At 40.1% G+C, this 16,509-nt stretch overlaps 1 protein-coding gene across 1 annotated transcript; it reads left to right on the top strand.

Moving 5' to 3' along the window:
• The first annotated feature begins 779 nt into the window (after positions 1-779).
• On the top strand, positions 780-7,053 carry LOC6578213 (mannose-1-phosphate guanyltransferase beta). Its single transcript, XM_002004093.2, is given in 3 exon segments — positions 780-1,526; positions 6,305-6,720; positions 6,723-7,053. Coding segments are annotated over 3 exon segments (1,101 nt in total). The 5' UTR covers positions 780-1,101; the 3' UTR covers positions 6,983-7,053.
• Positions 7,054-16,509: the final 9,456 nt, after the last annotated feature.

Below are 16,509 nucleotides of genomic sequence, written 5' to 3'. Positions count from 1 at the left end.
ATATGTCTACATTGATATATTGTATACACTACAATACTGTGAGCATATGCTTATACGACATACAACATACTACATTATAGTGTTAAAATTTTCCCGATCCGCCCACTAGGGGCGTGGCAAATCGGAAAATGCATTTTCCGATATGCCAGAAATCATATTAATTGAAGAGCTAGAAAGCTGAAATTTGAAATATAGATCTGCATCGACCACCCAAAATCATAAGCTATGGCGGATATATCTACGCCCATTGGGGGCATCCTCTTTGCTGATGCGTCTTAATTTTTCGGTTCCGTCCCGAACAACTAGATATTATCGTCCGCTTCATTTACCTGTGTGCAGTACGGATTATTCTTTGCATAGTGCGTTTTATGTTCTAAGTGTTAATTTTAATAAATATTATCACGTATTTTCCTTAGAGCTCTCTCTTTCTAAAATAATCTCAGGGAAACCACTCGCAATGCCCAGGCATAAGCACTGGTATACATTTCGTTGCCAATGTCGATCCTATCCTATATTTCTTTTTGTCTCTTGTTAACTCATTTCTAATTCTTTGCTCTTTTTACTATTTCTTGCAATATTGGTAATACTTTCCTTTTTCTTTACTAATACTATTACCTTAAGATTTATTATAATTTTAATTATATTAACTATAGTTAAGCTCTTTTAATATCTAATTTTAATTTTTCCATTTTAACACTGTCTTTTCATAGTTTCAATAGAAAAAAGCCAGCCCGCGCGCAGACAGAACTAATGGTTAATTTTGTAACTAAAATATTTTAATAAATAAGTTTAAGCAACACAGAAAAATAAATACGTCACGTCGATAGGTATCTGCACACTCTCAAACTCACTCATACACTCAGCTCTACGTGCATTCGGAGACGCTCCCAATAAGAACGCGCCAACAGTCATCAAAAGACAACAACGAGCGGCTTATCAGAACCAGAAGAGAGAACAACAAAAACTGAAGAAGCAAACATTGACAAACTAGAGCTTCAGCCTTGTCGACATTCGTCGCTCATTACACACAAACTGGTTACGTTGAGAATTTTCTGTTGATTCGTCTGTGACGTGTCCCAATTACTAAGATTACATAAAAAAATGTGTGGTTCACCGAACACAGCTGCCGGCTCTTGTGCCCGGGCACTCATCCTGGTTGGTGGCTATAGCACACGTCTGCGTCCCTTGACACTAAGCACACCCGAAACTTTAGTGGAGTTCGCCAACAAGCCGATATTGTTGCATCAGCTAAAGGCTCTAGTCGACGCGGGATGCCGTCAAGTCATATTAGCAGTCAGCTATCGGGCAGAGCAAATGGAGCAAGAGCTGAAAGTAGAAGCAGACAAACTGGGAGTCGAGCTGATATTCTCACATGAAACCGAACCGCTGGGCACAGCTGGGCCACTGGCGCTGGCGAAGCCACTACTGTCGGCCAGTTCGGAGCCGTTCTTTGTGCTCAACTCGGATGTGATCTGTGATTTCAAGCAGCTCATGCAATTTCATCGCAACCATGGCAAAGAGGGCGTGTGGCGTTGTGGTGACCAAAGTGGAAGAGCCTTCCAAATATGGCGTCGTGCTCTACGATGAGCTTGCGATATCTTTATATAAATTTCGGACACATGAAAAGTAGCAGGCGTGTTTAAGATATTTGGTACAAATATATCTAATTTGTGCCTATCCGAGATGTATAAAAGGTTTTCTCTTAGTCTTTTAAGTACATCAGTCGCCTGCGTGTGATGCAGTTGCGTAAGTCTTGGGATATTCTCACAAATTATCTGACGAATATTATTATAAATTTCTATTAAATTTTGAACGTGTTTTATTTTAGTTTGATTCGTTATTGGGGCGCTCTAATTGAGGCACTTAAACGATTTGTCAAAGTCTACACGATGCTGTTTGATGTTGGTCAAAATTTCTGACCATTCCATCAATTATAGTTCGTGGTTGTGTAAGTTAATAATTAATATACTCGGACTATTCACTTGTGATCTCTGCACGAAGTTAAATCAGCGAAATAGAATTATTACTTGTTCGTTTATTGGTCAAATCCGTACTGAAATATAAATGACAAAATATTCTTAACATAAGCTAGCCCTGACCTATAATCGCTGTATCAGCGATTATGCTGAATGGATTATGTTTCAACGTCGCGACGGCGCATGGAATGTTGACGGCAACGTATTGTGGAGTTTGGTATAATTGGCATTAAACATTGCTGCAACTTTCCTGATCGTGCAGAACTGCAGTCGTTGACTTTGTCTGACCGGATGTGTTAACTCCTCCCTCACTAGCTTGAAGATCGTCCTCGGTTTTCCCCAAAGTGTCGATGACAGCTCGTATTGAGTTTTGTTGTTTATTCTCTTTGCAATTTTGATGAACCTTGAAGACGACGAGACCGATGATCAGAGTGACAAGAGATGCTGCAAACATCATAGGCCATATTGACAGTTTTTTCCGATGTTGCCAATATATTGAAGATTCTCAAAGTTCAGCCTCTGAAGATAGGGCATGCTTAAAATCTCTCGGTGGCCAGTTATGTTTAGGATTGCCGATATTGCTGGGCCTGGATGACGCCTGAGTATGTTTTCGGTATTTTCAAAGAGAGACCCATTCACGTAGATTTCGTCATCAAACGTCAGCAAGTGTGTGCCGTGGATGACTCTATATGTGTTGCTATTCATCTGTATTGTAGCTGTAGCTTCGTTGATAACGATGATACCATCGTCAATTACCATCAGCGGCTGTAGGTGGCTGGGACGAGTCCTACAGTGTGCTATACCTCCAGAATATAGTTGCTGCGCACATGTTGTTGATTTCAGCTGTTTGCAGAATGTAGAGGTGAGAGTAGCGGTGCAGTTTCCAATTGCTAAGATATTGTTACCACAATCTGCGACGTTGTTATTTTCTTCGAGGTCAAATATCGTTCCATTATGTTGAACGGGGAATATGGTTATTTTCTTACATATTACGCTAGGATTTGGGTACTTGATAAGAAAGTGTACAAAATTATGATCTAAAAAGACTTTTACATAGGCTATTTCAATTAATGCTGTTATAGTTAATTCTGTAGAGTGCTCATTTAAAATTTGACTTAGGTCATTAGAGTCAAGAATTGTTGGGTTTATAATTTGAATCTTTGCGAGCGTAATAGACAACATTAATGTTTCGAGTTCAGAGATTACAATTCTATTTCTTGTGAGTAATGCTTAATAGAGGTTTCTGTATCGATCTGTTTCCCTTTTGCAAATCTAATTATTTTATTTACGGATTCTGTTAAGTTATTAATCTTTTCTTGTACTTTTGTATTTATAACTGCCTGTTGTTCAATTGATTCAGTTAGGTTTTGCTGGTGAAATTTCAGATTTTCGAAGTCATCAAAGTCAGGAGTTCCTGCTATCTGCTGATCCTAAAATGACCTAAGTCTGATTCAAGAATTTGTCTCATATGAGACTGTGGGAAATGTTTCATAAGTGAATTAGTTTCCTCGGCAATCTCCGAGTAAATTGTGAGATTAGAAGAATGTCTTAAAATTTAAAAATTTTCCCAAATAACTACGTTTCCGTCCATGATGGGAATATAATCCGAGCTCGAGTAATTGATAATCTTTCCAGCTGCTGCTGCTACTAGAAGTAGAAGGCGAAGAATTCAAACCCTAGTAAAGATAGGATACAGAGCAGAATAAGTACTGGAAGGATAATTATTTTGTTCTTATCTTATGTTATCCTTGTGTACCTCCCTCCCCTTTATAAGAACCGTTGACCCCAAATCGGCTTGTTCAATGACTTCCTCAAACAAAGGAGTTAGCTTGTTACCAAGTCTTTTATTTGATTTCATAAGTACTTTGTCGCCTATTTGAAAAGTTCTATTTCTTCTGTCCGCGTTTTGTCTTTTCAGTAGCAGATCTTGCGCTTTAGATATTTTTAGACTCATTCACGAAAGTGAAATGAGTATATTGGTTTTGTGCAATGTCCGTCTTGCTGTCCGTATGAACGCAATCTATTTTGGCGCTATTGAAGCTAGAGACTTGAAATTTGGAACACATAATCGTGTATATCTCCGATTTATAAAGTGTTAAAATTTTCCCGATCCGCCCACTAGGGGGTATATCGGAAATGCGTGGCCGGTGCAGGTTTCGCACAGGCTTTTTTTCGTAGACATGATTATGTCCGCTGTTGCTGCGGCTCATTGCTGTTGTTGTTATTCTGTTTTGTTGTTGTTGCTGTTGCTGCTGTCGCTGTTGTTGTTGTTGTTGTTATTGCTGCAGTTGCTGCTGTTTTTGCTGTCGCTGTTCCTTGAGAATTTGCTGTCGGCTATTTTGTCCGCCTCGAACAGCCAAAAAGTATGCAGCCACGTAAAATGCACAAAAGTGACACTTGCCACGGTCGCCATGTAAACAACGTTTTTAATTGAAAGGCATGTACTCTTTGGTTTGAGTTCTGGACAGCGAATGCTCTCCGTATTTTATTCAATAAATGTCTTAGCCTAAAATACATAAAGTCTACATAAATTCTGTCGCTAGAAGCAGTGGCAGAATGGGAGTATATAGCATTCCGTATGTGTATATATGTTTGTATGTACATGCAGAAGGCATATACATTTTAGCGTTTAAGCTACGGCGTGGACGAGAACGTAATAATGCTTACGTTGCAGATTCCATGCTGCAGGCCGGTTTATTCATAAGTGACCGATCATATTACGGCACTTATATATAGCTGTTATAATATAAAAGAAGCAAAAAAGTGTTGCTATGTTGTGAGCATGATACTCTTACTTATGTTGGGCATATGTCTACATTGATATATTGTATACACTACAATACTGTGAGCATATGCTTATACGACATACCTCATACTACATTATAGTGTTAAAATTTTCCCGATCCGCCCACTAGGGGCGTGGCAAATCGGAAAATGCATTTTCCGATATGCCAGAAATCATATTAATTGAAGAGCTAGAAAGCTGAAATTTGAAATATAGATCTGCATCGACCACCCAAAATCATAAGCTATGGCGGATATATCTACGCCCATTGGGGGCATCCTCTTTGCTGATGCGTCTTAATTTTTCGGTTCCGTCCCGAACAACTAGATATTATCGTCCGCTTCATTTACCTGTGTGCAGTACGGATTATTCTTTGCATAGTGCGTTTTATGTTCTAAGTGTTAATTTTAATAAATATTATCACGTATTTTCCTTAGAGCTCTCTCTTTCTAAAATAATCTCAGGGAAACCACTCGCAATGCCCAGGCATAAGCACTGGTATACATTTCGTTGCCAATGTCGATCCTATCCTATATTTCTTTTTGTCTCTTGTTAACTCATTTCTAATTCTTTGCTCTTTTTACTATTTCTTGCAATATTGGTAATACTTTCCTTTTTTCTTTACTAATACTATTACCTTAAGATTTATTATAATTTTAATTATATTAACTATAGTTAAGCTCTTTTAATATCTAATTTTAATTTTTCCATTTTAACACTGTCTTTTCATAGTTTCAATAGAAAAAAGCCAGCCCGCGCGCAGACAGAACTAATGGTTAATTTTGTAACTAAAATATTTTAATAAATAAGTTTAAGCAACACAGAAAAATAAATACGTCACGTCGATAGGTATCTGCACACTCTCAAACTCACTCATACACTCAGCTCTACGTGCATTCGGAGACGCTCCCAATAAGAACGCGCCAACAGTCATCAAAAGACAACAACGAGCGGCTTATCAGAACCAGAAGAGAGAACAACAAAAACTGAAGAAGCAAACATTGACAAACTAGAGCTTCAGCCTTGTCGACATTCGTCGCTCATTACACACAAACTGGTTACGTTGAGAATTTTCTGTTGATTCGTCTGTGACGTGTCCCAATTACTAAGATTACATAAAAAAATGTGTGGTTCACCGAACACAGCTGCCGGCTCTTGTGCCCGGGCACTCATCCTGGTTGGTGGCTATAGCACACGTCTGCGTCCCTTGACACTAAGCACACCCGAAACTTTAGTGGAGTTCGCCAACAAGCCGATATTGTTGCATCAGCTAAAGGCTCTAGTCGACGCGGGATGCCGTCAAGTCATATTAGCAGTCAGCTATCGGGCAGAGCAAATGGAGCAAGAGCTGAAAGTAGAAGCAGACAAACTGGGAGTCGAGCTGATATTCTCACATGAAACCGAACCGCTGGGCACAGCTGGGCCACTGGCGCTGGCGAAGCCACTACTGTCGGCCAGTTCGGAGCCGTTCTTTGTGCTCAACTCGGATGTGATCTGTGATTTCAAGCAGCTCATGCAATTTCATCGCAACCATGGCAAAGAGGGCGTGTGGCGTTGTGGTGACCAAAGTGGAAGAGCCTTCCAAATATGGCGTCGTGCTCTACGATGAGCTCGGGTGTATCACAAATTTTATTGAAAAACCCCAAGAGTTCGTCAGCAATAAGATTAATGCCGGCATTTATATATTCAATCCCACGGTGCTGGATCGCATCGAAGTGAAGCCCACGTCCATTGAGAAGGAAGTATTTCCGGACATGGCGCAGCAGCAAAAGCTGTATGCCATGGAGCTGTCTGGATTTTGGATGGATATTGGACAGCCCAAAGACTTTTTAATCGGTATGTGCCTGTATCTTAGCTCGCTCCGGCAGAAGCAATCGAGCAAACTGTACACGGGTCCCGGAGTGGTGGACAATGTGCTGGTGGATCCAACTGCCAAGATTGGCGAAGGCTGTCGCATTGGATCACCATTGGACTCGATGTGGTCATCGAAGATGGTGTCTGCTCGACCATCCTAAAGGGCGCCAATGTGCGCTCGCATTCCTGGCTGGACTCCTGCATCGTGGGCTGGCGTTCGACGGTCGGTCGCTGGGTACGCATTGAGGGTATCACAGTGCTGGGAGAGGATGTCATTGTCAAAGACGAGCTGTACATAAATGGGGGTCAAGTGCTGCCACACAAGAGCATCGCAGCCAGCGTGCCGGAGCCGCAGATTATCATGTGAAATCGGACGCAGTTCCTCCGTGCAATTAGTGGCCTATTGTAAATATAATTTAGCTGTTTCATTTGCACCGATTGCCTTGTGTTTGTTTCGATGTGTCCTACAATTTAAGCTGTCAGTATGTCAATATTTCAATATTCTAAATATGCAAGAAAATCAAACAATACACATTTCCATTAATTAGCGTGGCTAAAATGCAGTCCTAAGACTAAAGTCGAGCTAGCGGCAGTTTTTACCAAAACTTTTTCACAAACGAAGCATAAGTTTGTTACATAATCTGTATTGTAGTCAAATATATATCAATTATATTATATGTAATAATAATAATAATAATAATCACTGACCACATTTGGCTGTGAAGTGGGGCATAGCTAGCCGGACTGGCAAATAAAATACCCCCATCGAGTTGGTGATACTATTGTTATAATGTGTTGTACTTCTTATAGGCTATTTTAATTTTAGTTGACTCTAGTTTTGTCAATATCTTTAAATAAAATAAATAAATAAATAAATTTTCTATTTATAACTAATCTCGAGCATGTGAAACGGTTCAAACTATAAAATAGTTTAATTTTCCCTTTTATCCACATTGACTTCGTTCGATGCAATTTTAGGAAACTATAGTTTAAAGGAAATGGGAGCCGACCATTAAACAAAACATATACATACAGTCGACTCTTGTTATTTCAAACCTGCGTTATTTCGAACCTCATTAATTCAAAGTTATCACTCAGTAATTCGAACTAAAAATCATTGCTAAGACGCGGTAATTCGTACTCATATGGTTAAACACTCGACAATTTGAGATATTTTAAGTCCCTTGAATTTGGAAATAACGAAAGTCGACTGTACAGTCGAGTCTCGATAATTCGTAATGGCATGGGAACCGAATTTTTTACGAATTTTATTCGATTTACCGAGGTTTCCATTATTAAGAAATCAAAATACGAATTGAAGAGGTTTTTATATTTAACTAAATTTCAACAATTTTTACTTATTAAAAATAAACAAAATTATGTAATTAAAAACAAAATCTGTCCGTCCGTCTGTCCGTATGTATGAACACGTCGATCTCAGAAGATATAAAAGCTAGAAACTTCAATTTCTTTTTTAAATGTCCAGCGCGGATATCGAATTTGTCACTAAAAATCGATAACTCATCCCGATCTTTTTTTTATCGATTATCAGTTATTAAATTATATCTCCTACATCTTTGGAGCTACAGTCTCCAAATTTTGAAGGTATATATAGATGCATTTTGTACAAATTCGGTGTTTGTTGAAATTTACACCCCACCCCTAAATCAACCCCCTCACCCGCATGTTTGTAAAAAGCGTATTTCAAATATTAGAGACTTGTAGCTTGGCAAGTTTCATGAAGATCGTATATCCACAAAAAAAGTTATTAAACAATTAATTTCTCATGCGTGTTTATGCGTGGGTTCTTGTGTGTGTATGTGTTTGTGCGTGTTTCTGGTGTAAGCAGAAATACGCAAAAAACGATTGAAATAGCTATTGCTCGTTAGTTATTTAATTATATCTCCTACACCTTTAAATCTAGAGCTTGCACATTTTAAATGAAGACTTATAAGTATTTTATATAATTTCGATTTTTGCTGTAATTTACCCCCCACCTCTATATCCACCCCCTCACCATCACCTTTGTAAAAGGCGTATTTCAAGTACTAGAGACGTCTAAAAATTAAATTATTCAACAAATAAATTCTTATAATGCCCACACTACAGCGCAGCCCAAGCGCAGTCGCTGCTTACTACGCAGTTAGCAGAGCGCGTTCTAATACGTGCGTGTGTATGTATGTGTGTCGAAAAGAAGTGCTGACTGATTAGAATATCAGATTAGAGGGTTCAGGGTATCTCCTAGTCGAGCAGTCTCGACTAGAGTCTTCTTACTTGTTTTTAACATGTCCTAGGTGTTTTTGTTTTTATCAGAGCTTGCAAATGAGAGTTGAGCATTTTTTCGTTTATTCTCTTCCTCGCATCATAACCAAAAAAAATTGTGCAGACACGTCTCTCTCTGAGCGTCACTCTCTGTTTTCTTTAGCATCTGTTTCGCTCAGACGCAATGCGATCACTCATTCGTGTGACGCTCTCACATGAGTGTCGCGTAAAACTAACACTTTGACTAAAAAACTCAGCAGAAAATGTTTTTGCCTTCGTGTGCATGTAAATACACGCATACATACATACAAAAAGAACGCAGCAATCGCGCGGTATTACCCATACAAACGCAACTTACCGTTACTTCATTTAACTCAAGCAAACGATCAGTGTTTGACTTGAGGAAACGAAAACAGAAACAACTGTCTCCCTCAGAGCGCGAGAGAGCTAAGCCAGACGCTACAAAAACAGTTTCTGTCTGAGTTTTTTTGACTGTATAAGTGAAAGACACTTTTTTGCAGACAACGAAAAAGTGTTAACAGTTATTTGCGAGCTATGGTTTTTATACTCATTCACGAAAGTGAATTATTATACTCATTCACGAAAGTGAATTATTATACTCATTCACGAAAGTGAATTATTATACTCATTCACGAAAGTGAATTATTATACTCATTCACGAAAGTGAATTATTATACTCATTCACGAAAGTGAATTATTATACTCATTCACGAAAGTGAATTATTATACTCATTCACGAAAGTGAATTAGTATATTGGTTTTATGTAATGTCCGTCTTGCTGTCCGTCCGTCTGTCCGTCTGTCCGTATGAACGCAATCTATTTCGGCGCTATTGAAGCTAGAGACTTGAAGTTTGGAACACATACTCGTGTACTCTCCGATTTATGAAGTTTTAAAAATTTTCCCGATCCGCCCACTAGGGGCGTGGCAAATCGGAAAATGTTAGTTGAAGAGCTGGAAAGCTGAAATTTGGTATGTAGGTCCGCGTCGATCAACCTAGATCACGAGCTATGGCGGATATATCTCCGCTCATTGGGGGCGTGGCAAATCGGATAAAACTGTATCTCCAAGAGTCTTACAGCTAGAGCGCTGACAAATTTTGCACGTCAGCTAATGTTATGATTCTATAAAGTCTAAAGGAAACAAGTAAGAAGACTCTAGTCGAGACTGCTCGACTAGGAGATACCCTGAACCCTCTAATCTGATATTCTAATCACTCTGCACTTCTTTTCGGCACACGTACATACACATCCACGTATTAGAACGCGCTCTGCTAACTGCGCAGTAAGCAGCGACTGCGCTTGTGCTGCGCTGCAGTGTGGGCAACATTATAAGGATTTATTTGTTGAATATTTTAATTTCTAGATGTACAATCTTAATGAAACTTTCAGAACATAATCATAATATTCAAATGTATATACATTCCAAAGCACAAGTCTCTAGTACTTGAAATACGCCTTTTACAAAGGTGATGGTGAGGGGGTGGATATAGGGGTGGGGGGTAAATTACAAAAAAAAAACGAAATTATATAAAATGCATATAAGTCTACATATAAAATTTGGAAGCTCTAGCTCTAAAGGTGTAGGAGGTATAATTAAATATCTAGCTTTCGATAAGGTTTTTGATCGATAATAAATTATCGGGAGTAGTTATCGATATAAAAAGAAAAACTTGATATGCGCGTGATAAACACGGACCTAGGAAAAACGACGCGTTCATACATACGGACGGACGGACAGACAGACGGACAGGGCCAAATCGACTTAGCTCGTCGCCCTGATCAAGAATATATATACTTTGTGGGGTCTGCCACGCCTCCTTCTGTCTGTTACATTCTTTTAACAAAACCATTATACCCTGATTTCCCATTTTCAATGGGTTCAGGGTATAAAAATTGATGTCTACGCTCATTAGGGGCGTGGCAAATCGGACCTGAAGATATAGTGATTTTTTAAATTCTGCTATATTTTGGACACTATTGATGCCAGAGATCTCAAATTTTGTATATATACTCGGGCTGATCACGCAAGACCAAAAAGTTTTGTCGGGTTTATGTCCGCTCACAGGGGGCGTTGCAAACCGCAAAAGTTGGTGTCTTCTAAAGTATAATAGCTAGAAGCTTCAAATTTAGATAGTTAAGTTACCAGGAACCTCCTCTATCGATGACCCAAATTTAATTTTTACGCCTCTTTAGGGGCGTGGCATATCGAAAAATACCCTGTAATTTGCATATTTTTTGAGGGTAAGCATTCAAACTTTGTAGATAGGGTACCGTTATCACGTTCTAAGAACTGACCAAAAATGAGGTGTCTACGCCAAGTAGGGGCGTTTTCTACAGTATTAGAGCGAAAATTAACTACTAATTTGTTGATGGGATGTGAATTAGTATAACGCAGTCGGTAACGCCCGACTGCAACGTTCTTACTTGTTTGTATACATACATATATATATGTATTTTAATTTATTATTAAGTTCTGTGCTCTTTGTGGCACTGTCGGTTCCATCCTCTGTTGGTTTTCGGTGTGCGCCCTAAGTAGCGCTGTCGGTTTCAGGGCCCAGCTTGGCGTGCTGGGCGTGGCCGGTGCAGGTTTCGCACAGGGTTTTTTTCGTAGACATGATTATGTCCGCTGTTGCTGCGGCTCATTGCTGTTGTTGTTATTCTGGTTTGTTGTTGTTGCTGTTGCTGCTGTCGCTGTTGTTGTTGTTGTTGTTGTTATTGCTGCAGTTGCTGCTGTTTTTGCTGTCGCTGTTCCTTGAGAATTTGCTGTCGGCTATTTTGTCCGCCTCGAACAGCTAAAAAGTATGCAGCCACGTAAAATGCACAAAAGTGACACTTGCCACGGTCGCCATGTAAACAACGTTTTTAATTGAAAGGCATGTACTCTTTGGTTTGAGTTCTGGACAGCGAATGCTCTCCGTATTTTATTCAATAAATGTCTTAGCCTAAAATACATAAAGTCTACATAAAGAATTCTGTCGCTAGAAGCAGTGGCAGAATGGGAGTATATAGCATTCCGTATGTGTATATATGTTTGTATGTACATGCAGAAGGCATATACATTTTAGCGTTTAAGCTACGGCGTGGACGAGAACGTAATAATGCTTACGTTGCAGATTCCATGCTGCAGGCCGGTTTATTCATAAGTGACCGATCATATTACGGCACTTATATATAGCTGTTATAATATAAAAGAAGCAAAAAAGTGTTGCTATGTTGTGAGCATGATACTCTTACTTATGTTGGGCATATGTCTACATTGATATATTGTATACTGTGAGCATATGCTTATACGACATACAACATACTACATTATAAAGTGTTAAAATTTTCCCGATCCGCCCACTAGGGGCGTGGCAAATCGGAAAATGCATTTTCCAATATGCTAGAAAGCTGAAATTTGAAATATAGATCTGCATCGACCATCCAAAATCATAAGCTATGACGGATATATCTACGCCCATTGGGGGCGTGGCAAATCGGATAAAATTGTATCTCCAAGAGTCTTACAGCTAGAGCGCTGACAAATTTTGCACGTCAGCTAATGTTATGATTCTATAAAGTCTAAAGGCAAAAATTTATGTTTACGCTCATTAGAGGCGTGGCAAATCGGACCTGAAGATATAGTGATTTTTTAAATTCTATCTTCTATCTATGCCAGAGACCTCAAATTTTGTATATATACTCGGGCTGATCACCCAAGACCAAAAAGGTTTGTCGGGTATATGTCCGCCCACAGGGGGCGTGGCAAACCTTAAAAGTTTATATCTCCTAAAGTATAATTGCTAGAAGCTTAAATTTAGATAATTAAGTTACTAGGAACCTCCTCTATCGATGACCAAAAAAAAATTTTTACGCCTCTTTAGGGGCGTGGCATATCGAAAAACCCTGTAATTTTCACATTTTTTGAGTGTAAGCATTCAAACTTTGCAGTTAGGGTACCGTTATCTCGTTCTAAGAACTGACTAAAAATGAGGTGTCTACGCCAAGTAGGGGCGTGGCAAATCGGGAAAAACTGCATTTTCTACAGTATTAGAGCGAAACTTAACTACTAATTTGTTGATGGGATGTCAATGAGTATTCCGCAGTCGGTAACGCCCGACTGTAACGTTCTTACTTGTTATAAATGACCTTCCTAGCTGTATCTCTAATTCTACGATATTTATGTATGCGGATGATGTAAAACTTTGCCTTCCATACTCCACTGCATATGGGCATCTACACCTTCAAGATGACCTTCATGAATTTCAACATTGGTGTGTGGCAAACCAGTTTCACCTAAATTGCTCAAAGTGTATGACAATGACCTTCAGTCGTACCTCTCCTTATATTGTTGATTATAAAATAATAACATTTCCTTAAAACGCATCTTTACAGTCAAAGATCTTGGTGTTTTCTTTGACTGTAAACTTAATTTTAATGAAGCCAAAAGTGTGCTTGGCTTTATTAAACGTTGGTCTAAGGAATTTAAAGATCCATTTATTACCAAGCAATTATATATTTCGCTTGTGCGTCCCATCTTAGAGTATTGCTCAGTTGTATGGTCCCCGCAGCATAAACTGTATCAGGATCGTATCGAATCGGTTCAAAAACAGTTTATTCTCTTTGCCTTAAGGGACCTTAGCTGAGACATTAATGTACGATTACCGTGGTGGGATGACCAATTGCCTGTTCAAATGAGGCAAGAATTTGAGGCAGTAATTAGCTGTTTCTCAAATCTAAACTCGTTGCATATACCTCGTTTCGTTGGCACACTTAAATCGAAGGGATGTCAAATCCATGGATTTGCTGACGCCTCAACGAGAGCTTACGGTTGTCGTTTATACGTAAGAATGCAAACAGATAAGGGTATCACTACCAGGCTGCTAGTCGCCAAATCTAAGATAGCACCCTTGAAAACAAAATCTTTTCCGCGGCTGGAGTTGTTTGCTGCAGAATTGTTAGCTACCTTGTGGGATGCGGTAATAAAAATACTTGATTGTCCTATTAATCAAGTCACATTTTGGTCAGACTCTGAGGTGGTGCTTCATTGGCTGCGAATGCATTCATCTAGCTTGAATACATTCGTTGCTAATCGCGTTGCAACCATCCAAGAGTTGACAACTAATGTATCTTGGCGTCATGTACCAACGAAAGATAGCCCAGCAGATATTGTATCTCGGGGATGTTCAGTTGAGGAGCTTAAAACATCATTGTGGTTTTGCGGACCAGGATTTTTAGAGCTTTCTGACACGTTGTGGCCAGCCAACCCACAAATCACCTTATCAAAGGAGTTAGAGCTGCTAGAGAAGCGTAGAACTGCAATTACTATGATCGTGTTCGATGAGGTAACAAATCCCATCATACACCTTATTGAATCAACTTCGTCATTCTCTAAGTTAATCCGCATAGTTGCATATATGTTCCGCTTTATCAATGGAAAACAAGAGAGTCATTCTTCACTTTTTCCTACGGCATCTAAGTTAAGCTTCGCAATCCTTGCAGTCATATCTGTAATTCAACACATTGAATTTAGCGAAGAAATGCAAAAAATAAAGAAATCAAACGTATTGCAACCGTCATTGCAAAAACTGACGCCTTTTTTGCACCCACATCAGCATGGCAGGCGTGTGTTGTGGTTGCTACGAGTCGGAGGTCGTCTATTGAAGGCACTAGCACATAATGTCAAATTCCGCTTATTGCTTTCAAAAAAGTGTCGTTACGTGACGCTTTATTTGGAGCATTTGCATCGCTCGCATTGCCACGAAAATCCACTAGTACTAATGGGCCTGCTTCGTCAGCAGGTTTGGCTGGTAAATGCTCGAGAGGCTTGCAGTGCAGTAGTCCGAAAATGTGTACATTGTTTTCGCTACAAGCCGAAACTCTTATCCCAAATAATGGGCAATCTTCCCGCTGATCGCTTACATGGAAATAGGCCATTTCAGATCAGTGGAGTGGACTTTTGTGGTCTAATATTAGTTTCGCTGGGAATTCCTGGCAAATCGTCAGTTAAAATGTATATTGCTATATTTGTTTGTTTTACCTCAAAGGCTGTGCATCTAGAATTAGTCACTGATTTAACCTCGAATTCATTTTTGATGTGCTTATCCAGGTTCGTTGGTCGAGGTGGGGTTGTCCGGAAGCTGTATTGCGACAATGCCACCAATTTCGTGGGTGCTGCACGCACGCTGGACCTCAAAGCTACTTTCCATGGCAACACAGCGGACATGGAAACGTTTGTTGCGGAGCGGGTAATGGAATTTGTCTTCATTCCTCCTCGAGCGCCGCATTTCGGCGGCCTTTGGGAAGCGGCAGTGAAATCTGCCAAGGGATTGCTGCTGAAGGCAATGAGCAGCGCAATCTTACGGCAGGACGAGGTGGCTACCGTGCTGGTCGAGGTCGAGGCCATGCTCGATTCGCGGCCAATGGTCGCTCCCAGCAGCAAGCCCAACGACGGCGAAGTGCTCACGCCAGGGCACTTCCTGATAGGAGCAACGCTCGTGCCGCTGCCAATCGCGTCCACAGAGCCAGTCGACGACGTCAAGCTGACATGCTTGAAAAGATGGCAGCTGTCCTCAAGCATCAAGCGTCGGTTTTGGATCGACTGGTCAAGGGACTACCTGCTCAGCCTGCAGCAGAAGTCAAAGTGGACGAAGGAGAGGCAGAACATAGAGGTCGGAACAGTCGTGCTCGTGGGAGAGGACAACGCTCCTCCACAACAGTGGATGCTGGGCGTGGTAACAGAAGCCATAGCCGGCGGAGATGGTAGGGTGCGCGTAGTTGTCATTAAGACAAAGTCTGGCACCCACAAAAAGGCCCCGCTGCCAGTCAACTAACTTATACTTAATTAGTTATTGAAGCCCTGCGCCCTTTCCACGTGGACGATGTTGAGGCATTTGGATATATGCCCTCTCTATTTGAATTATTGAAATTGTATAGGTTAAGAATTGAAAGTAAACCACTGTACAAAGTAGTTGTTGTTGTACGCGCTAGCACAGGAGTGTCGCTCTCCAAACGATCGCTCTCCCGCTGCTCGCGCTTAGATGCGCATAGGTGCGCTTTCTACTGTGCAAGCTGCGTTTGCGTTGATGTTAAATGTAATAAAACAGTACAAATTGAAACACTGGTGCCAGCACTTCGTTCGTGTTAATTTCAAACAGAGAGAAAGCAAGTTGCAGTCTACATATTTTATTATATATTATACACTGGCCCATTGAAGGACCAGACTCTTTTTGGAAGGACAGCTGTCATGCTGTCATTTAACATCTGAAGCCATTTCTTAAATATATCTATCGTCATTCAGGCCTTCTTATTGTGTCGATAATCCATTGGAAAAGTGCACATGTTTTTAAAGCTCCTTGATTTTGCAGACTTTCCAATTAGTAGCGGCTTAAGTTTATCGGTGCCATCCATATTTACAGCTAATAATAATGTTATTCGTTCCTTACTGTGCTTACCACCATGACATTTTTCGTTTCTAAAGCAATATGTACGATCTGGCAAACGTTTGTAAAATAACCCTGTTTCATCTGCATTATAAATGTCCTTAGCTGCGTAAACTTTTATCAGATCAAACAATTTTTCTTTCCACTCCAAACACGCCGGTTGATTAACATCAGAACTTTCACCGCAC

Source organism: Drosophila mojavensis, unplaced genomic scaffold (assembly GCF_018153725.1).
Source record: "Drosophila mojavensis isolate 15081-1352.22 unplaced genomic scaffold, ASM1815372v1 contig_108, whole genome shotgun sequence".
NCBI classification, from domain to species: domain Eukaryota; kingdom Metazoa; phylum Arthropoda; class Insecta; order Diptera; family Drosophilidae; genus Drosophila; species Drosophila mojavensis.
Note: the sequence above shows the minus strand (reverse complement) of the source record. Positions and strands in the feature narration are given on the sequence as shown.